Here is a 22981-nt window from a genome sequence, read left to right as displayed (position 1 = left end):
ATACCCGGGTCCTCACTATGGCCGTGTGTCCTTAGGTCAGTTATTTGGTCTTTTTAAAACTTAACGGCCTTACGTGTAAAATAAGAATCATAACAGTAAATGAGAATATGCATGTAAGTAATTTTTACAGTGTAAACATTTAGTAAATATTAGTCTTTATTGCTAATGTCCAGAGCAGGTATAATTATCCCCACTTCATGGATGAGGAAGCTGAAGTCCTGCCAAGTTAAATGACTTTGTCATTCAACATTTTATTTACTGTGCTCTCTTGTGGGCCAGACATTGTTCAACCTACTGGGCCTACAGCACAGAGAAAGTCAGAGAAGATCAGTTCAGTTATGGAGTGTGTCCTTTCTACCGAGGGACTCAGGAGAAAAGCAAGTAACAGACACATAAATAAGGGAATTTCAGATAACAGTACAGTGTGATTGAAAGTCAAGAGGAAGGGAAGTAAAGTAAGGTCTTTCTGAGGATGTGACATTTGAGCCTAGTCCTGAGTGATGATAAGGAGCAAACTACACAATGACAATTCCAAGTCATGCCAAGACCCCTAGGCAAGAAAGAGCTACTTACCACTGAAGAACAAAAAGGAGGCCATCTCTTCCTAGCCTTGTGAGCAGGGAGAAAAGTGGTAGGAAATGGGTCAGAGCAGGTATACTGGGGCCAGATAATACAGAGCCTTATAAGCCATGTCCAAGGGTTTGTATTTTATTCTAAAAATAATACGAAGCATACAAGTGATATCTGATTCACATTTTTTAAAAGATATTGGTTATGGTGTGGAAAAGGGAAGGGAGCAAAAAAGAAAATAGAACAGTTAGGAGGCAGTTGCTGTAGTGCAGGTGAGTGATGATGGTCACCTTGAGAGAGTAACTGATTAACTGTGGTCACAGGGCCAGAAAATTAGAAACCAAAAAGAAAAAAGAAAAAAAAAGTATCTTCTGACTTTTCTACTTTTTTTTTTTTTTGGTGTGTAGTTTCTGCTTTATAACAAAGTGAATCAGTTATACATATACATATATCCCCATATCTCTTCCCTCTTACGTCTCCCTCCCTCCCACCCTCCCTATCCCACCCTTCTAGCTGGTCACAAAGCACCGAGCTGATCTCCCTGTGCTGTGCGACTGCTTCCCACTAGCTAGCTATTTTACATTTGGTAGTGTATATATGTCAATGTATACACTACCACTCTCTCACTTTGTCCCAGCTTACCCTTCCCCCTCCCCGTGTCCTCATGACTTTTCTACTTTGACATGAAAATTTCAAGATTCTGTGATTCTACAGACTTATTCCTGTGTTATGAGAATGTTTGAAAATTTTTTTCAACTGTATCTACCTTAGTTCTTATACCAGATTGTCATCTCTTTCAGGACAAGACCTGTCATATTTTAAATTCCTTACAGCATAAACTCAAACCCCATGCAAACATTAATGTCACTGAAACCAACAAAACATTCCCTTTGACCATTCTTTTTTTCCAGGCAACCCTTCCATGTAGCAAGAGGTAGCAGCATAAATATGTCAATAATAGTGTCTTTGTTTTGTACTTTTATTTTGTTGTGTAATTGCAAATGAAATTACTCTTTTCCAAGGTACAGTAATCTTGATAGCAATAGAGCAGTGTTGGCTGCAGTTCTTGTGAGTCTGAGTGTGCTTGTGATGTTGCATAAATCATTATGGTTACTAATGCTAAGTAATGGGTTCTACCATGAATGGAATGGGAGCACCTCAGGCAAGGCTAGTACAACCCTGTCCTGCAAGTAGAGGTGTTGATTACAAACTTAAAACATCTGGGGCTGGACTGACGTTTCAGACTCAGCATCTTTTATTTGTAATATCATTTTTAGCAGTAAATAATTGAACCTTGTGAACCCTTTCTAGTTAGCTATGATCATGTTCAATTTTACATAGTAGGTAAAATACGTTGTTATTTTTCATACAAACCATTTTTGGAGGATGGAGGTGAGTGAAATGGGTGAAGGTGGGAAAAGAAGGAAAAATGGGAAAAAAACCTGATAGTCACAATGTTTTCTTATCTGATTATTGGTTTTCAGGCTTTCTGACTTCAGGATTATAAAGACGTATTGTTTTTAAAATTTGGTTTGTGGGAGTTCCCTGGTGGTCCGGTGGTTAGGACTCAGTGCTTCCACTGCAGGTGGCATGGGTTCTATCCCCGATCTTGGAACTAAGATCTTGCAAGCCGCACGGCGTGGCCAAAGATAAAAAATTTTGGTTTATAATTACATTTTTTAGTATTTTTAATGCATAAGTTAAGGACATTGCAATGTAAATCTTAATATGTTAGCCACTGAGCTGTATTTCCTAGCTGGCTGCCTAATAAAGCCATTTAGATCCATTTGGCAATTTGAAGTACCTAACAATTATTCCAACAGTACTAACAACTGTTTATTTGGTAGGTATTTATTGCAGTACTTTCCTTCTACCTAAAAGAGGAAGAGTAATGCATTTGAGTAAATAGTAAGAACAAATGAATTGTAGTTTGCCTGAGACTAGACCGGATAATCACTGTTTTCCAATTAGTACACAATAATGGCATGAAGTTGCCACAGTTAAGTCTTGATATCCTAGTTTTTTTATTTCCTGGCAGCTTCCTTTATTTTTTTTTGATATAAAAACAAAAAAGTAATTGTTTATATTAAATTATCATCATGTAGAATCCACTTTAAAAATGTGGAAATATTTGCAGATTTAATTTTTATTGGAGTATAGTTGATTTACAATGTTGTGTTAGTTTCAGGTGTACAGCAAAGTGAATCTGTTATGCATACACATATACATATATCCACTCTTTTTTTGATTCTTTTCCCATATAGCCTGGCAGCTTCCTTTAAACCACATGTTTGAGAGGCTACTGCATTTAAAAGATCTTGAATAAGTTTATGTGATTGACAGATAAGGTGAAATGAAAACAGAAATTATTCATCAGTAGAAGGCATTTATTTTTTTCAAGTAACATTTATCAAGTTCAGGGCCAGCTTCATCGGTATGTCACCTATGCAGTCAGTCACACAGGCCTTGCTCACTTAGTTGGACCCTGTACTTGGTTTAATGCTCTGCTGTCACTTTCTTGAAATTGATAATAATTTTTTTTTAACAAGGGGCTTCGCATTTTCATTTTGTACTGCCCCCTTCCCCCAATTGATTATATCCCAAATGAACTGACTGACATTCTGACATAATTCAGGCTAGGGTATAGTCAGCCTACCTAGAATAAGCAGAAGTTAAAGGTAAGAGATAAGGCAAAAGGCAAATTCAGATCTGCTGAGGACAGTCAGGTTGTACGAAATAAGATCAAGCAAAAATTCCTATTTCTTACATGACGCCTAAGATTCTGAGTACTCTAGACCCTGCCTACTTCTCTAACTTCATCTCCTCTCTCTCCCCATTCATCATGCTCCAGTCACACTTTTTTTGTTCTGTAAACATCCCAAATTTTTTGCTGCCTTGAGACGTTCTCTGCCTGGAATACTTGGTCCCTCAGTTTTTCTCCTGGCTGACCTATTATTTGGATCTTAGATGGAACTCTAGTACCCAATCTGAATTAGCTCTCCTTTGTCCAGTCGCATATGATCATATCACCTTTCAGTATCTGAAATCTAGTTCATGTTTCCGTTTTTGTTATTTTTCTCCCAGCGCTAGCATGTAGATGCCATAAAAGCATAGGCCTTGGCTTTTTTGGCATAATATCATAAGCATTTAGCACAGTGCATGCACATGATTGTACTGAGCCAGTGATTGGCAAGCAGAAGGCAGTCAGGTAGTCTAAGGAAACTTGTGAGAGCAGTGAGCTGTAGGTCTGATGAAGATCTCCTTTCAAGAAGCCCAGGACTCCTTCTTTGAAGCAGTTTTCTGTTGTTTCCCACTGGGTTGGGCTGTGGGTTACAAGCAGATGCTATTCATCCACCTCCAAGACAAATGAGTAGCATTCCTGACCTGCTTAGATTCTTGAAAATCTAAGGAAAAAATGTACCACTAGGGGGAATATTGCCTTTGGGTACAGAATCAAGGATATAGTAAAATAACCCTTTGACCGATTTTTCTTTTTTATTTATTTATTTATTTATTTATTTATTTATTTATTTATTTTATTTTTATTTATGGCTGTGCTGGGTCTTCGTTTCTGTGCGAGGGCTTTCTCTAGTTGCGGCAAGTGGGGGCCACTCTTCATCGCGGTGCGCGGGCCTCTCATTATCGCGGCCTCTCTTGTTGGGAGTACAGGCTCCAGACGCGCAGGCTCAGTAGTTGTGGCACACGGGCCCAGCTGCTCCGCGGCATGTGGGATCTTCCCAGACCAGGGCTCGAACCCGTGTTCCCTGCATTGGCAGGCAGATTTTCAACCACTGCGCCACCAGGGGGGAAGCCCCCGATTTTTTATATCTTGATTTCCTGAAACTTTCATGCCATTTTAAAAGATCAGTTAAAGTCTAGCCCAGAGAAGGGAGTCATTCCTGATTTTTGCCGATGTTCTTAAACAACCCTAGGATTATATAAATAGCTAATGCTGTCTTGAAAAATTTCTGCTGTCATAAGGTGTACAAGTTGTCACAGTTCCTAAACATTGTTATTTTCTTATATGTGTGTTTCTTCAAGTATAATACTGAATCTATAGGTCTAACTTTACAATAAGTGATATTGACATTTTTAATATTCGTTCCAGTGAATTTATAAATAGGAGGCATTTCTAATTTGTCAGTCACAGAATCCAGACAGATAACTTATTGGGTAGGCCTCCTTCTCCCTTAAAATGACCTTAATGTAAAATTTCACTGTTTCCTAAGAAAAAGCCTCCTTGATCTCCTTTTTTTTTCTTTTTTTTCCCTTTCTAATGACATAAGCATAAGCTGTCACACTCAGTAATGAACTAAAGATCCCCAGTCACTTGATTGAAATAATCTGGTGAGTCTTCAAAGACATTTAGATGTATATGACTCGATAGCTTCTGACAAAGCACCTTTCTCATGTGCTTTTTAAGATGATGATGATGATGATGATGATGATGATGATGATGGAGGAGGAGGGAGAGGGGAGAGACTGTTTGGGTTTAGTATTGAGCCAATAAATCTCTCCTCCACTGTTACAACACCTGTCCTTTGTCTCTTCTGTTTACCTTTTCACTTTAGAGGAACAACTAAAAGACATTAGAGTTCCTTGGCAACATAGCTTGTTAAGAACTTTGAAGTAGATATAAAAATACTTTGTCAAGGGAGGATGAGAATTAAGTTCTTGCTTATAAAGCTCTTATGAGTCTATTCTAGAGTTATTATTTTCATCTTTGTAATGATAACTCAATAAGTCTTCTAATTAATTAATTGTCTGTAAGCCGTGAGTATGTGTATATGTATTGAAGTGTTAAATAAGATGCACTTAGATATAAACGAACATATTGCAGTTACACAATTTTCAACTAAAATCTAATATATGAATTGGGCCTGTTTTTCCTTAAACTAGTTTACTAATAACACTAAAAAATAAAGACATTAAATCATGTGATAGAATTTGGGGTGAAAGAGATTGTTTTCGAGAAGATTTTACTAAGCTTTCCAAAAACAGTTTTTATCCTTTACAAAATAATAGGTGTTTTAAAAGGCATTAAGTTAATAGAAAAAATATCAAAATTCCTAGGAATTAAATAAATAAGAAATGCGCAAGACCCATATGAAGACACTTTAAAACACTGCAGAAGGTCACAAAAGAAGACTTGAACAAAAGGAAAGATATACCAAGTACTGTGACAGGAAAAATCACAAAGATAGATACCAGTGCTTCCTCAATCAATTTGTAAATTTAATGTGATTCCCAATGATTAGCTTGTTTTTTTTTTTTTTTTTTTTTTTTAAAAACAAGAAGATTTAGATGTTAATGTGTAAAAATAACCAAAAATAGCCAGGGAAACTTGGCTGAAAAAGAGCAGTGAGCATTGTCCTTACCAGATATGAAAACATATTATAAAGCTTCTATCATTAAAATAAAATAGTGTTGGTACATGAATACGTAGAATAACAAATGGGCCAGAATAAAAATGTACAGTAGTAGACCCAGGTACTTATGAGATCTGGTGTATGATGAAGGTTGCATCTCTAATCACATTTAATAAATGTGATTGAGACAACTGAGTGATCTTCTTGGGGGAGAAAATAAGAGTTGGATCTATACCTTATACTGTAGGTGGATTCCAAATGGATCAAAGATTTTAGAATGAAACTGTAAGAAAATATGAGAGTTCTTTGTAACTTTGTGGAGTGGGCAAGGACTTTCATTTGACTTAAACCAAAAATCATAAAAGAAAAGATAAATTTAGCCGCAAACTTTTGCATAACCAAAAAAAAAAAAAATCTAAGAACGAAAGGAGGAAGATATACTTGCAATTCTTAGTGCAGACAGAGGAATAATCTCCCTAGGATTTAAGAACTAGAAACTAGACAGTAAAAAGCTAACACTGAATAGGAAAATTGGCAAAAGATAGGAAAACACAGTTCACATAAAAGGTTCTGAAAGCATTAAAAAAAATGCTCAGCCTCACTCAGACTACATTAAGATACCATTTTCATCAATATGACTGTCAAAATCCAAGTAATATAGTATACCATGTTGGTGAGGATTTGGAATACCAGGCACTATTATTGATGGAGGCACTATTATTGATGGAATGGTAAATAGTACAACCCTGATGGAGAGCAGTTTGACATTTTCTGTCAAAATAGCAAGTGTGTATAAAGTCTGATTTTTGTAAATTTATCTTACAGATAGATTTGTACATGTGTAATGTGACCTATATATAAAGATTTCATTATAGCAATAGCAAAAAAATTGAAACAATTTAAATATCTATCAATAAGAGAATAAATAAATATGGTCCATCCATAAAATGGAATACTATACAGCTGTGAAAATAAATTAGTATGCTATGTAAAAATATGAAAAGAATTCCAGGTTATATATTAAGTTAAAGAAAAAAAGAAACAGGTTGCACAGTAGTGCATATAGTATGCAGGACTACCACACACTCCAGAGTACCTGTTCACATCAGAGTCTGTATGACCCATACCCTCTGGATTGTACAGTGTACAACCTGAACAGCTGGGTACTTTGTGCCTGATTGCAGCTACTTTCTGCATCAAAAAAATGTCAAGGAATCAGAATATTTATTTATATTTGTTTATTTGTATGTGAAAGAACTAAAAGGATTCACAAGAAACTAAAAGAGTGGGTACCTAAGTGTGAAAATGGTGTGGAGCTGGATAGGACAGAGATATACATCCATAATATATAACCACATTGGAATGTATTAACTATTATTTAAATTTTAAAAATATAATGTTTCATATGGCATTATTATAGTTTAATCAAGTTAACACTTACCATCATTTCTGTCAGATGTTTTTATCCCTTTCCCTTTTATATTCTCTATTTTTGGTCTGGTAAAAAGAACTAGTTTTAGAAAATACTGAATGTCGTGTCTCTGAGAATATAAATTATTAAGTCTGTTATTCAGACATCATGTGCATGATAGGCAGATTTTTATCTGATGAAATTTTTAATTGTATGGAATGAAAACTTCTAATGCAATCATAAGAGAGTTGTGTATCAAAGTAAAGCTCTAATTTAAGTTTTCCAGAATAGAGTCAGCTTATAAAACAAGATATTTTCCCCCAGTGTTCCACTGTCTCTGTTTTTGCTGACCTAACCTTTTCCCCCTATGAGTCAGCAACCTAGAAAAACAATATTTTCCTTGAATGGTCGTATTTTTAGTAAAAGAATAGAATATTTTCTTTGTGTCATTCATTAATACTGTGAAGTTGGGGGGTTGGGGTGGATGTGTAACATTTCTAGAACCCCTATCGATTGAGGGCCTTGCTCGCTTGTATAAAGGAAGGAGTAGGAAACAAGTAAAGGAGAGGGAAGGAAAAGGCATTTTATGATTTTTAAGGATATGACAATGGATACCTTGTTCATGTGGAGAAAAAAAAAAAAAGCCTGATGTTTGGATGGATAAGATTAAACCCATTTCATTATTGTAAAGAAGTTTAATCAGTAGTATCATCTTCATAGGGACTTCCCTGGCGGTCCAGTGGTTAAGTCTCCATGCTTCCACTGCAGGGGGGCACGGGTTCAATCCCTGGTTGGGGCACTAAGATCCTGCATGCTGCGTGACACAGCCAAAAAAAAAAAAAAAAATAGTATCATCTTCATAGAAGAGAGACAGCATATTACTACATTAATTAACACTCTCTTATCCTACTTTGTTGGAGGATGACATTTTTCCACATAAATTAATTTTCCAGCATCCTGTAGCAGAAAAAGCTTGTGTTTGAAACCAGGCAGAACTGGATTCAAATTCCACTTTATAACTGTTTAGCACTGTGGCCATGGACAAAGTCACATAGCTTCTCCATTAACTGATTTTCTCTTATGTCAAATGGGTTAATATTACCTGCCTTTTGGGGCTACTCTGAGGATAAAATCCTCTAGTATGATGCCTGGCTGTGTTGCTGTTTCATGACGACTCCTCCATTCTGGGTTAGGTGGCCTTCCTCCATGCCCTCAGCTCCCTGTGAATACCACTGTCAGAGCACTTAGCGCCCTCCTGATGTCTGTTTATTTGACTGTCTCTGGGGATAGACTCTTTTCTTTTTATCTCACCTCCAGCACTTAGGACAATGACAGGTATGTTAGGTGAATGAAATAATTTAAAAACTGAAATTTCATTTTAATAGTTTAAAGTAGAAAAAAAATTATATGACACTGTATGGAATCTATTATAGAATTTAACAATGACACATCCATTATACTTGGATATGTTCCATGACCTGGGGACCCAGCGCCCAGTTAAGACAAATCACTACTGCATGGGGATCTTACTCACTTTGGTAACACTGTGAAGACAGCCCAATTTTTTACATCTCCCTTAATCCTCAGGGCAACCCTTTTAGCTAGGTGTTATTATTCCTACCTTAATATGAAGAGACACCAGGAGGTTAGGTAACTATTCTAAGGCTGTATGGCTAGCATATAGCGGTATTGCCATTTGAACTCAGCTTTTTTTTTTACTTAATTCTAATGCATTTTCCATGATATTAAATAAGATAAATACATTTGAAATACTTAGCACAGTGTGTGACACATGGTGCCAATAGATGGTAGTTGCTATTATTATTGTTATATCAAAACTTCCTCACTGAAGGTTTGGGAATCTGCTCCATTCTGCTGTATTATTAAAGCAGTCTATAATGAACTTATAAAAACTTACTTTTAGAATTGAACTCTCTTCCACGGCTGCATTAGTCTTGTGGACCACTGCAGCAGCTCTTGACTCTGAGTTATTACTCTGTCAAGCCCTAGGATTGTAAGCTCTTCCCTCAAGTTTCCCCTCCTTCCCCCATGGGGTACTGAGGAACCTTCTTGCTTCCTGGCCGTCGGACGTTTGCTGCTGACAGCGCTTGGTGGCTCCATTTCCCTGCTACTGTTGATCTGTGTATGCCCACTGTTTCTGTTGTTTGCTACCACAGGGGCTGTGAAAGTTGAAGCAGGTTTTTAACACCCAGACCAGTGATGCAATTCTGTGTTAGGATCCCAGAAGGTTGTTGGCTCTTTCCTCAGAGTCCATTTAATTTATTGACAGAAGAATCTAGGATTTCTCTCACATAAGTAGTTGGAGAAGAGATGGGATAATCCCCTTGATTTTAGTTCTCTGCCTCAGTTTCACTGTCCCTAGTACTTTGGGTTCCTGAGTCCCCAACCTCTCTGGGATTCTACAAGATATGTTCCTCAACATCTCTAGCTGTTTTATAGGCCAGAATTTTGCCATGAATCAGTTATGGTGTGCTGAGTTAGTGATTGCCCCTCAGCTTCTTAGAGGTATAGCATGCCACCTCTGTTTACCCCAGTACACCGTACAAGTATTACCATTTTCTATATGTGTGCTCAAACTTAAAAAGTGTTTACAAAGCCTTTCCCTAGCTTTCAGCTTCTTCAGGCCTCCTTTATCAATTATCACCCTACCATCTATTTTTTGTCTTCCAGAAATTTATTGAAACTTTTCATCTCATGGCTCTTCTTTCATTTTTTCTCTAACATTATGAGTTTATACTGTTTGTAACCCTTTACTTTTATATGAGTGGGCTCTTGGAGGAAAAGAAGATACATGCCAAGGTCAAGCTGCCATTTTTAACTGAAAATTGGATTTTTAAAAAAATTTAACTTTACTAGGGTATAATTGATTTATAACAAACAGCACATATTTATAGTGAGACAGTTTGGTAAGTTTTGACATGTGTATCCATTTGTAAAACCATCACTACTACCTACTGCACCTTTGAAGAAACTGATGCTTGGAGAAGCCTAGAAGCTCAAATTGGAATCCAGGTCTGTCTGATGTCAAGTTCCATGCTGTGGGCTCTGAAGCCTGAGTTCTAGTTGGGAAAACAACCATTGACTATTTCTCATTTGTGTAGGGAAAGTACACAATCTCTCTGAATCTAGCTACTCATTTCTTTAATAAGAGGGCTGTGCTAAATGATCCTAAGGTGTTTTTCAACTTCAGGTTTCTATACTTTATTTATGTTTCTTATACAGAAGTGGTAAATCTGTTCAAATACAGTTTTTAAATTAAATGAAACTGCACTATTCTCTATAATTTTCACAGTGGAGCTATATGAGACATTAAAATAATATTTTTTTCTTTTTATAGGAAAGTATTTAAGAAGCTCATGGAGTAATATGAGTCAGAGTAATATAGGATCTGCAGGAAGTCCCTCAAGATAGTTGGTGAAAAGTAGGAATTTGTGTTTTCTTCAAAGTGTATTGTATAATTATTTTGCAGACATTCTGACTGTAAAATTCCTAACCTTGTGCTCACAAGGTATCTGTATATAGATATACAGATCTATATCCTACAGCTCTATCTAGCTTTCTATCTACAGAACTGCCTTTACATTTCTCAGATATTATCAGCAATGACTAAAATGCCATAGCCCAACATATATAAAATACATCTATCATCTATACACAGGCACATATTGTTTACATGCCAAGTATATGTAATGTTTTTATGCACAGTTAAAATCAAATTTGACTGTTCTAAGATATGACAGTTTATTTTCTACTTCTCCAATCTTAGGAAAAGAAGAATTTATAGACTCTTCGTCAAGATCTTCATTTATACAGCTGTTAAATCCAAGGCTACAGTGGTAGTGAAACCATGAATAAAAATACATCTGCTGTAGTATCATCCGGGCTACTTGAAAAGTAATTGCTAAATTAAATTTAATATGTTTGAACAATCATAGTTTAAAATATGTAGAATATTAATGAACATTTGGTGGAAAGTTTTATACAGCTACCTCCCTGTGGTCTAAGATAGTGGTAATGAAAAGGTTGATCAGAGCTTTCTATGTAAATCAGGGTAAAGGACAAATTATGCATTCTCTTTTAGAATTATTTATATAGACTGCTTTTTAAAAATTTGATCTGATTTTTTGAATACCTAAAATATTTTATAATGCCAGTATAAAAATAACATAATGTTAAGATTAACATTTGCTGACTAACAAACCAGCTCAAAGTACCTTAAAACAAACAAGCATTTATTCTCCCTCATGATTCTGTGAGCAGTTCTTCTGGGCTGCACCAGATCACGTAGGGTGGCCTCATTGACATGTTCTGGGGCCTCATCTAGGAAGGCTGGATAGCTGAAGTCTCTTTCAACCTGGCCTCTCATCTTCCAGGCAGCTAGCTCAGGCTTTTTCACGTGGTGGCAGAATGGTTCCCAGCAACAAGCACAAGTGTTTTTCAAATGTCTGTTTTCCTCACATTTGCTTATGCACCATTGGCTAAAGCAATTTAGATAACTAAGTCCAAATTCAAGGTCTAGAGTTACAGACTTTACTTTTTAATGGAAGGAGCGGTAAAGTCACATTCCTGGGGGCATGCAGACAGAGATGGGAAGAATTGGTGGCCGTTTTGCAAACATGTAACACACATATAACAAGGTATATTTGGAGAAGTCCTGCTTTCAGTCTTGTCCTTCACTCTGTGCCCTCATTCCTCCTATAAATAGCCATCTTTATTCTTAGTTCTCTTTCAGTGTTTCTTTTTGCATAAGCAAATACATATCCATGTAAATATATATGCATGTTGTATATATATATGTGTGTATATAATTATATTTTTTCTCAAAGCTATTATTTATTCTGTATATAGTTCCACTGTATAGACATTCTTCTACTCTTGCTTACATAGTAAACAAGTGTACACCAGCACTTTGACTCAGGTTTGAAGATCTTCCCTGCAGAAGGGTGTCCGGTTAGTTAAACTCAGGGTATCTTTCTCTGATGCCTCCTCCTGGGAGCACTGGAAAGCTCCAGTCTCATAGGGATATAAGCCAGGCCCAGCTGTGTGGTAGGTGAAGAGCTCTGTCTACAGAGCTCCATGCATTGATGTTGAACAGTTTTACTCTGTGTGACAGCACAGAGTTTTATCCAACTACTTAGGGCAAAATCAAGTTCATGAGGAAGTAGCATATGACCAAGGCAAAATGTCCCAAAACACCCAGGATCCAGCTCCCAGGCTCCACTTGCCAGTGCATTCTTAACAAAAAGGTAGCATATTATATATAGTGTTTTGACCAGACTTTTTTTAAACTTAAAATTATATCCTGGTGATCACTTCATATCAATTTATAAAGATCTTCCTTGTACCTTGTTGTAACTGTATAGTATTCTGTTCTTAATATACCATAGTTCATTCATCCAGTACCTTATTGATGGACATTTGAATTGTTTGCTATTTTTGATGATCACAAATTATGCCAAATGACGAACCTAGTATACAAGTCATTTGTATTTCTTGCCAGAGTATCTTTGGGAAAGGTTCCTAGAAAGGGGATTGTTGGATCAGAAGGTAAAGTTAGAGACTATCAAATCCCCTCTTTAGGGGTTATGCCATTTTGCATTACCACCAACAATGTAAAAGAGTACCTCTTTCCTAAAGCCTTGTCTTATATTGTCAAAGTTCTGAATTTACGTTGATCTGACAGGTGAAAAGCAGTGTCTCTGCCTGGTTTTAACTTGTAATTCTCTTACTATGATTAAAGTTGAGCAGCAGAACTATTTTTAATAGCCAAAAAAAAAAAAGAAGTAATATAAATTCTTAACAATGAGGGAATTTTAAAGTAAGGTCCTAGCAAGTAAATACACTGCTGTGTTAATAATAGATACTCTGTGTTGGGATTAGAAAAGGAGGGATCCTTTACTGAAATAATAACATATGCTGGAGATCATGTGTATCCCCATTGAAGGAAATTGACATTTAGAGGGTTTAAGAGGTTATTGGAGGTGCTTAATGAGGACCTTTGTCCCCTTCTTCATCTTGCCCTTTTCTAGGCTTCACCCCTTTACGTCCTTGCAGTCTAAATCTCCTGTCAAGAATGGACTGAGGTTCTGGAATCTGACAGTAGAACATTTTCTGCCTTTTTTTCCTAGCTAATTGACTATTACCCTAGTAACCCTAGATAGGCCCTCCAACCCTAGAGCTGAATTCAATATAATGCAACCCTAAAGGATGTGCTATATAAAGGGCAAAATATTCAAAAACAGGGAGTTTTGTAATTTTTTTAAAATTTTAATTTCTTTCATTATACTTTTTTATGATTTAACTTTTGAATACAAGTCTTCTTAAAGATATAGTCAGAACTTCTATGGCAGACGTTAAGAAAATTTTTTTAAAGCTATAATCATATGTAAGGTATGGAGTAACTCTTTTTAAACAGCAGTTTCTGTGTTTTGGCATGTTTGAAGACAGCTGGAAGTCCTATATTCAAAAATGGCTTTAATGCACCAGTGAAGTAGACCTTAGACCATACTTTGCCTCTGGAGTAAGACAGACTGCCCTCACATTGCTGTTCTCCAGCTTCGTAACCTTGGGCCACCAAGTTAACCTGCCCAGATTTGGGTTCTTTTAGAAAACTGAGGGTAATAATCGTAGGGATTTTATAAATATTAGTTGAACGGCCTAATGTACGTATATTGCTTAGCACAACACCCACTATACCATAAGTAAGCAGACAGCCCTGAGCTTCATTTCATGCTTTATTCAAGTTCTCTTGGACCAGTAAAAGTATCTGCTCTGACCACTGTTTAGAAACACAACTGAGGTGAAGGGGGGAAGAGTACCTTTTGCAGAATTCTTTTAACAGTTCCTTCTTTTCTAATGGCATCACTTTTATGTCTGGTAGAAATTGCAGCTGGAGCAAGTAATTTGTACCAGGAAAATACTCTTTCTAAATTAAAAAGATAAACTGCATTTGGTTTTTTTTTTGAGATTCAAATGAAGGTCATATTTATTTTGCTTTAAATGGCCAAAAACATGTCTTTTAAAGTCACTTACCTAATTCATTAAAGTATTTTGTTTTGGAATCCTTCAGTGTAGTCAAAAATATCAGTTAAAACTAAGTCTCTTCAGTCACCTTTAATAAATCTTTAAAGTTGTTTAAATAATATTTTTAAAGTATTTTTCTTCTACTCCAAAGAAATAAGCATTATTGCAGTAATTTCTTCTCCTGTTTGGCTGTTTTATAGAAAAACTAAAATTAGAGCTAAGAAAATTCATTTGATTGCTTTTGTATGATCATACTTTTTAAAATGTCGTTGCTAGTGTGTACTTTGTATTCTGAGTTGTCTAGTTCTAAGAATTTGATTTAACAAACAGTTTAAAGAAAAAGTAGGTACCCATCTCTAGGCTAACCTGTGCATGCTACTTTACTTTATCTTAGGGATCCTGCCTTTCAGATGATTACAGTTACCAAGGAGACAGGCCTTGGTCTGAAGATCCTAGGAGGAATTAACCGGAATGAAGGTCCCTTGGTATATATTCAGGAAATCATTCCTGGAGGAGACTGTTATAAGGTAAAAATGAAAATAAAAATAACCCTTCACCTAAAAGACAAAACCACTAGTGGTGTGTTTTCCTATATCATCAGTAAATTTTTATTTTTTTTTTGTGATGGTATATACATCTAGGAAGTAGAAAGAATTAACATTTTGACTAATAAGGCAGAGAAACATTTAAGCATGCATTAAGCTAAGGAAGAATAATCTCAAATTTTACTTTTTTTTTTTTTTTAACTTTTTATTTTATATTGGAGTATAACCGATTAACAATGTTGTGATAGTTTCAGGTGCACAGCAAAGCGACTTAGCCCTACAAGTACATGTATCCATTCTCCCCCAGACTCCCCTCCCATCCAGGCTGCCACATAACATTGAGCAGAGTTCTCTGTGCTTTAAATATAGCAGTGTGTACATGTCAATCCCAAACCCCTTAACTATAACTTCCCTCCACCCTTCTCCCCTGTAACCATAAGTTCATTCTCTAAGTCTATGAGTCCGTTTCTGTTTTGTAAATACGTTCATTTGTATCATTTCTTTTTAGATTCTGCAAATAAGCAATATCATAAGATATTTCTCTTTCTCTTTCTGACTTACTTCACTCAGTATGACAATCTCTATGTCCATCCATGTTGCTGCAAATGACATTATTTCATTCTTTTTTATGGCTGAGTAATATTCCATTGTATATATGTACCACATCTTCTTTATCCATTCCTCTGTCGATGGACATTTAGGTTGCTTCCATGTCTTGGCTATTGTAAACAGTACTGCAATGAACATAGGGGTGCATGTATACTTTCTGACCATTTTTTTCTCCAGATATATGCCCAGGAGTGGGATTGCAGGGTCATATGTTAGCTGTACTTTTAGTTTTTTAAGGAACCTCCATAATGTTCTCTATAGTGGCTGTACCAGTTTATATTCCCACCAGCAGTGTAGGAGGGTTCCCTTCTCTCCACACTCTCTCCAGCATTTATTATTTGTGGATTTTTGATGATAGCCATTTTGACTGGTGTGAGGTGATATCTCACTGTAGTTTTGATTTGCATTTCTCTAATCATTAGTGATGTTGAACATTTTTTCATGTGCCTCTTGGCCATTCGTATGTCTTCCTTGGGAAAATGTCTGTTTAGGTCTTCTGCCCATTTTTTCATTGGGTTGTTTGTTTTGATGATATTAAGCCACATGAGCTGTTTATAGATTTTGGAGGCTAATCCCTTGTCAGTCACATCATTTGCAAGTATTTTCTCCCAGTCTGTGGGTTGTCTTTTCGTTTTGTTTATGGTTTCCTTTGCTGTGCAAAAGCTTTTGAGTTTAATAGTTGCCATTTGTTTATTTTTGTTCTTATTTCCATTTCTCAGGGAGACAGATTGGAAAAAATATTGCTGGGATTTATGTCAGAGAGTGTTCTGCCTATGTTTTCCTCTAGGAGTTTTATAGTGTCCAGTCTCACATTTAGGTCTTTAATCCATTTTGAGCTTATTTTTGTGTATAGTGTTAAAGAATGATCTAATTTCATTTTTTTACCTGTGGCTGTCCAGTTTTCCCAACACCATTTGTTGAAGAGACTGTCTTTCCACCATTCTATAGTCTTGCCTCCTTTGTCATAGATTAATTGACCATAGGTGTGTGGGTTTATTTCTGGGATATCTATCCTGTTCCATTGATCTATAGTTCTATTTTTGTGCCAGTACCATACTGTTTTGATGACTATAGCTTTTTAGTATAGTCTGAAGTCAGGGAGCCTGATTCCTCCAGCTCCATTTTTCTTTCTCAAGACTGCTTTGGCTTTTTGGGGTCTTTTGTGTCTCCATACAAATTTTAACATTTTTTGTTCTAGTTCTGTGAAAAATGACATTGGTAATTTGATAAGAATTGCATTGAATCTGTAGATTGCCTTGGGAAGTATAGTCATTTTGACAATATTGATTCTTCCAATCCAAGAACATGGTATATCTTTCCATCTGTTCGTGTCATCTGTGATTTCTTTCATCAGTGTCTTATAGTTTTTGGAGTGCCAGTCTTTTGTCTCCTTAGGCAGGTTTATTCCTAGGTATTTTATTCTTTTCGATGCAATGGTAAATGGGATTGTTTCTTGAATTTCTCTTTCTGATCTTTCATTATTAGTGTATAGAAATGCAACAGATTTCTGTGTATTAATTTTGTAGCCTGCAAATTTACCAAGTTCCTTGGTGAGCTGTAGTAGTTTTCTGGTAATGTCTTTAGAATTTTCTATGTATAGTATCATGTCATCTGCAAACAGTGACATTTTCACTTCTTATTTTCCAATTTGGATTCCTTTTATTTCTTTTTCTTCTCTGATTGCTGTAGCTAGGACTTCCAAAACTATGTTGAATAAAAGTGGTGAGGGTGGGCATCCTTGTCTTGTTCCTGATCTTAGAGGAGATGCTTTCAACTTTTCACCATTGAGTATGATGCTTGATGTGGGTTTGTCATATATGGCCTTTGTTATGTTGAGGTAGGTTCCCTCTATGCCCACTTTCTGGAAAGTTTTTATCATAAATCGGTGTTGAATTTTGTCAAAAGTTTTTTCTGCATCTATTGAGGTGATCGTATGGTTTTTATTCTTTACTTTGTTGGTGTGGTGTATGACGCTGATTGATTTGCGGATATTGAAAAATCCTTGCATTCCTGGGATAAATCCCACTTGATCATTGTGTATGATCCTTTTAATGTATTGTTGGATTCGAATTGCTACTATTTTGTTGAGGATTTTTGCGTCTATGTTCATCAGTGATATTGGCCTGTAATTTTCTCTTTTAATGGTATCTTTGTCTTGTTTTGGTATCAGGGTGATGGTGACCTCATAGAATGAATTCAGGAGTTTTCCTTCCTCTGCCATTTTTTGGAAGAGTTTCAGAAGGATAGATGTTAGCTCTTCTCTAAATGTTTGATAGACTTTGCTTGTGAAGCCATCAGGTCCTGGACTTTTGTTTGTTGGGAGTTTTTTAATTACAGTTTCAATTTCAGTGCTTGTGATTGGTCTCTTCATATTTTCTAATTCTTCCTGGATCAGTCTTGGGAGACTGTACCTTTCTAAGAATTTGTCCATTTCTTCCAGGTTGTCCATTTTATTGGCATACTGTTACATATAGTAGTCTTTTTTTTTTTTTTTTTAAGAGAGACTTTTTTTTTTTTAATTAATTAATTTATTTATTTTTGTTGTGTTGGGTCTTCGTTTCTGTGCGAGGGCTTTCTCTAGTTGTGGCAAGTGGGGTCCACTCTTCATCGCGGTGCGCGGGCCTCTCACTGTCATGGCCTCTCTTGTTGCGGAGCACAGGCTCCAGACGCGCAGGCTCAGTAGTTGTGGCTCACGGGCCTAGTTGCTCCGCGGCATGTGGGATCTTCCCAGACCAGGGCTCAAACCCGTGTCCCCTGCATTGACAGGCAGATTCTCAACCACTGCGCCACCAGGGAAGCCCCATATAGTAGTCTCTTATGATCCTTTGTATTTCTGTGGTGTCAGTTATAACTTCTCCATTTTCATTTCTAATTTTGTTAATTTGAGTCCTCTCCCTTTTTTTTCTTTATTTTGTTTATCTTTTCAAACAACCAGCTTTTAGTTTCATTGATCTTTGCTATTGTCTTCCTTGTTTATTTATTTATTGCTGATCTGATCTTTATGATTCCTGCTCTGATCTTTATGATTTCTTTCCTTCTACTAACTTTCAGTTTTGTTTGTTTTTCTTTCTCTAGTTGCTTTAGGTATAAGGTTAGGTTGTTTATTTGAGATTTTTCTTGTTTCCTGAGGTAAGACTGTATTGCTGTAAACTTTCCTTTTAGAACTGCTTTTGCTGTATCCCATAGGTTTTGGATCGTTGTGCTTTCATTTCCATTTGTCTCTAGGTATTTTTTGATTTCCTCTTTGATTTCTTCAGTGATCCATTGGTTGTTTAGTAGCGTATTGTTTAGCCTTCACATGTTTGTGTTTTTTATAGTTTTTTTTGTTCTTGTAGCTTATTTCTAATCTCATAGCACTGTGGTCAGAAAAGGTTCTTGATATGATTTCAATTTTCTTAAATTTACAGAGGCTTGCTTTGTGGCCGAGGATGTGGTCAATCTTGGAGAATGTTCCATGTGCACTTGAGAAGAATGTGTATTCTTCTGCTTTTGGGTAGAGTGCTCTATAAATATCAATTAAGTCCATCTGGTCTAACGTGTCATTTAAGGCCTGTGTTTCTTTATTGATTTTCTGTCTGGATGGTCTGTCCATTGATGAAAGTGGGGTGTTAAAGTCCCCCACTATTATTGTGTTACTGTCGATTACTCCCTTTATGGCTGTTAGTATTTGCCTTATATATTGAAGTGCTCCTATGTTGGGAGCATATATGTTTACAATTGCTATAACTTCTTCTTGGATTGATCCCTTGATTGTTATGTAGTGTCCTTCTTTGTCTCTTATAACAGTCTTTATTTTTAAGTCTATTTTTTTTGGATATGAGTAGTGCTACTCCAGCTTTCTTTTGATTTCCATTTGCATGGAATACCTTCTTCCATCCCCTCACTTTCAATCTCTATGTGTCCCTAGGTCTGAAGTGGGTCTCTTGTAGACAGCATATATACGGGTCTTGTTTTCATGTCCATTCAGCCAGTCTATGTCTTTTGGCTCATTTAATCCATTTACATTTAAGGTAATTATTGATATGTGTGTTCCTATTGCCATTTTCTTAATTGTTTTGGGTTTGTTTTTGTAGGTCTTTTTTCTTTCCTTCCTCTTTTGTTCTCTTCTGATGATCATCTTTAGTGTTGTTTGGGTTGCTTTTTCTTTTTTTGTGTGTATCGATTGTAGTTTCTGGGTTTGCTGTTCCCATGAGGTTTTGCTATAGTAGTCTATATGTGTACAAGGTTGCTTAACGTTGCTAGTCTTTTTCCTGCCTAGAGGAATTCCTTTAGCATTTGTTGCAAAGCTGGTCTGGTGGTGCTGAATTCTCTTAGCTTTTGCTTGTCTGTAAAGCTTTTGATTTCTCCATCAAATCTGAATGAGAGCCTTGCTGGGTAGAGTATTCTTGGTTGTAGGTTCTTCCCTTTCATCACTAAATATATCATGCCACTCCCTTCTGGCTTTCAGAGTTTCTGCTGAGAAATCAGCTGTTACCCTTATGGGAGTTCCCTTATATGTTATTTGTCGTTTTTCCCTTGCTGCTTTTAATAATTTTGCATCTTTAATTTTTGTCAATTTGATTACTATGTGTCTCGGCCTGTTTCTCCTTGGGTTTATCCTGCCTGGGACTCTCTGTGCTTCCTGGACTTGGGTGGCTATTTCCTTTCCCATGTTTGGGAAGTTTTCAACTATAATCTCTTCAAATATTTTCTCGGGTCCTTTCTCTCTCTCTTTTCCTTCTGGGACCCCCATAATCCAATGTTGGTATGTTTAATGTTGTCCCAGAGGTCTCTTAGGCTGTCTTCATTTGTTTTCTTTCTTTTTTCCATATTCTGTTCCACAGCAATGATTTCCACCATTCTGTCTTCCAGGTCACTTATCCATTCTTCTGCCTCAGTTATTCTGCTATTGATTCCTTCTAGTGTATTTTTCATTTCAGTTATTGTATTGTTCATCTCTGTTTGTTTGTTCTTTAATTCTTCTCGGTCTTTGTTAAACATTTCTTGCATCTTCTCGATCTTTGCCTCCATTCTTTTTCTGAGGTCCTGGATCATCTTCACTACCATTATTCTGAATTCTTTTTCTGGAAGGTTGCCTATCTTCACTTCATTTAGTTGTTTTTCTGGGGTTTTATCTTGTTCCTTCATCTGGGACATAATCCTCTGCCTTTTCATTTTGTTTATCTTTCTGTGATTGTGGTTTTTGTTCCACAGGCTGCAGGATTGTAGTTCTTCTTGCTTCTGCTGTCTGCCCTCTGGTGGATGAGGCTATCTAAGAGGCTTATGCAAGCTTCCTGATGGGAGGGACTGGTGGTGGGTAGAGCTGGCTGTTGCTCTGGTGGGCAGAGCTCAGTAAAACTTTAATCCACTTGTCAGCTGATGGGTGGGGCTGTTTCCCCTCCCTGTTGCTTGTTTGGCCTGAGGCAACCGAGCACTGGAGCCTACAGGCTCTATTTTGGGGCTAATGGCAGACTCTAGGAGGGCTCATGCCAATGAGTACTTCCCAAAACTTCTGCTGCCAGTGTCCTTGTCCCCGTGGTGAGCCACCGCCACCCCCCGGCCTCTGCAGGAGACCCTCCAACACTAGCAGGTAGGTCTGGTTCAGTCTCCTGTGGTGTCACTGCTCCTTCCCCCTGGGTTCTGGTGCACACAAGACTTTGTGTGTGCACTCCAAGAGTAGAGTCCCTGTTTCCCCCAGTCCTAAGTCCTGCAATTAAATCCTACTGGCCTTCAAAGTCTGATTCTCTGGGAATTCCTCCTCCCGTTGCCAGACTCCCGGGGTGGGAAGCCTGATGTGGGGCTCAGAGCCTTCACTCCAGTGCGTGGACTTCTGTGGTATAATTGTTCTCCAGTTTGTGAGTCACCCACCCAGCAGTTATGCGATTTGATTTTATAATGATTGCACCCCTCCTATCATCTCACTGTGGCTTCTCCTTTGTCTTTGCATGTGGAGTATCTTTTTTGGTGAGCTCCATTGTCTTACTGTCGATGATTGCTCAGTAGTTAGTTGTGATTCCTGTGCTCTCACAAGAGGGAGTGAGCGCACGTTCTTCTACTCCACCATCTTGAACCAATCTCAGTAAATTTTTAATATTAACTGAATGTTCACTGTGACCATTTCTTAGTGGAAGATACAAAGGGATTAGAAGATAGACCTTTACACTCGTGGAGCTTTAACGTAACAAATGAATAGGAAATAAATATGAAATAAATATGAAAGTAGCAGATTTCAAGCTGTAAGTAAATGTTATATATTTTTAATTATATGCTGTTCAAATTTTATCTTAAGTCTGGCTGAGAGAGGTTATATTTGAAGACATGTTATCTATCCACTGCTCCAAGTTAGGGTTAAGTTAGATCAGTTAAAGTACTTCATTTAGCCTCTCCTAAATGCAAAACAAAACAAAACAAACAGAGCAAATAAAATCCACTCATTTCTGAATTTGCAGTAATTCTTGTTGAATTTGTTAATTATGCCAGTCACTAGTTGCCCATTTGAGAAATTAGATTTAGAATTAAGACTAGAAAATATCTTTTTTAGGAGTTAGAAAACCTTACTCTCCTCTTCACTGTAAGAAATATGTAAAACATGATTCCTTTTTGCTCTGGTTGCTAGGAAGCTCAGATCCATATTTGAAGCACTTAGTTAACAAATTGGTTACTATATTTTCATGCTCATTTCTCTTGAATTTTATTTGCTATTTCTGTTTTACTAATGTGATTCTACATGTCTTCTGTTGAAAATTGCCTCCCTTTTTGGAGAGATGTAGGATATAAAGAATTTGATAAAACATTCTATTAATATCAAGCTATATAACATGAGAAGGGATCCTCTTATAAAGTCTGTTTATATTGTCGTTGTCCTTATTCTAGTTGTTTTGGTTGAATAAATAGTCCTACCCTTACCCCCACCCCCGATTCCTACACCAAACACTGTTTAGCAAGCAGTTTGTTTATTCAATTGGATTTTTTTCCTTGTTAGAAAAAAAAAATCAGTTTAACCAATAACTTCCAAAACAATAGATTTAAATTGTTTCAATCTTGCTGAGATAATACGGTTTCTTCCAAATACACTTACCAAGTGGTAAGTATTATACAATAAGTATAGGGTATTATAATGATATAATTTTTGGCTATTGAATTTAATTTATTAACTAAATAAGAGCATACTTAAATGCTAAATTTAAACAAATTCAAACAAACAAAAAACAAAATTTTTCTTGTAAGAATTGAGATGTACTACTTTAGTTTTAAAGCTGAGATATGTCTGTGTGTGTGTGTGTGTGTGTGTGTGTGTGTGTGTGTATTCAGTATAGCTAAGGTATTTCTTTGACTATACTTGAAGTAGTGCAATAGATCATGGTACCTAAAAGTGAAAAGAGTTTACTTTTAAGACAAGCATCAATTTGTGCTTTTCTTACCCCATGAAAAATATTTGTAGTTAAAGTAATAAA

At 36.6% G+C, this 22981-nt stretch overlaps 1 protein-coding gene across 6 annotated transcripts in view; it reads left to right on the top strand.

The window, feature by feature from the left end:
- STXBP4 (syntaxin binding protein 4) overlaps positions 1–22981 on the top strand; it is a 178570-nt gene that overhangs the window by 1146 nt on the left and 154443 nt on the right. For 3 of the 6 annotated variants that reach the window (XM_061176623.1, XM_061176619.1, XM_061176624.1), the window contains exons 2-4: positions 10709–10792; positions 11138–11265; positions 14789–14921. In XM_061176623.1, coding sequence (XP_061032606.1) covers positions 11219–11265; positions 14789–14921 — 180 coding nt within the window. In that variant the 5' untranslated portion in view covers positions 10709–10792; positions 11138–11218. The remainder of the gene's footprint in view (positions 1–10708; positions 10793–11137; positions 11266–14788; positions 14922–22981) is intronic. The other 3 variants (XM_061176622.1, XM_061176620.1, XM_061176621.1) reach the window with 3 other exon arrangements.

The sequence above is a fragment of the Eubalaena glacialis genome, chromosome 19 (assembly GCF_028564815.1).
Source record: "Eubalaena glacialis isolate mEubGla1 chromosome 19, mEubGla1.1.hap2.+ XY, whole genome shotgun sequence".
NCBI lineage: Eukaryota > Metazoa > Chordata > Mammalia > Artiodactyla > Balaenidae > Eubalaena > Eubalaena glacialis.
The sequence above is the reverse complement of the archived record's forward strand: the minus strand, read 5'-3'. Positions and strand labels throughout refer to the sequence as shown.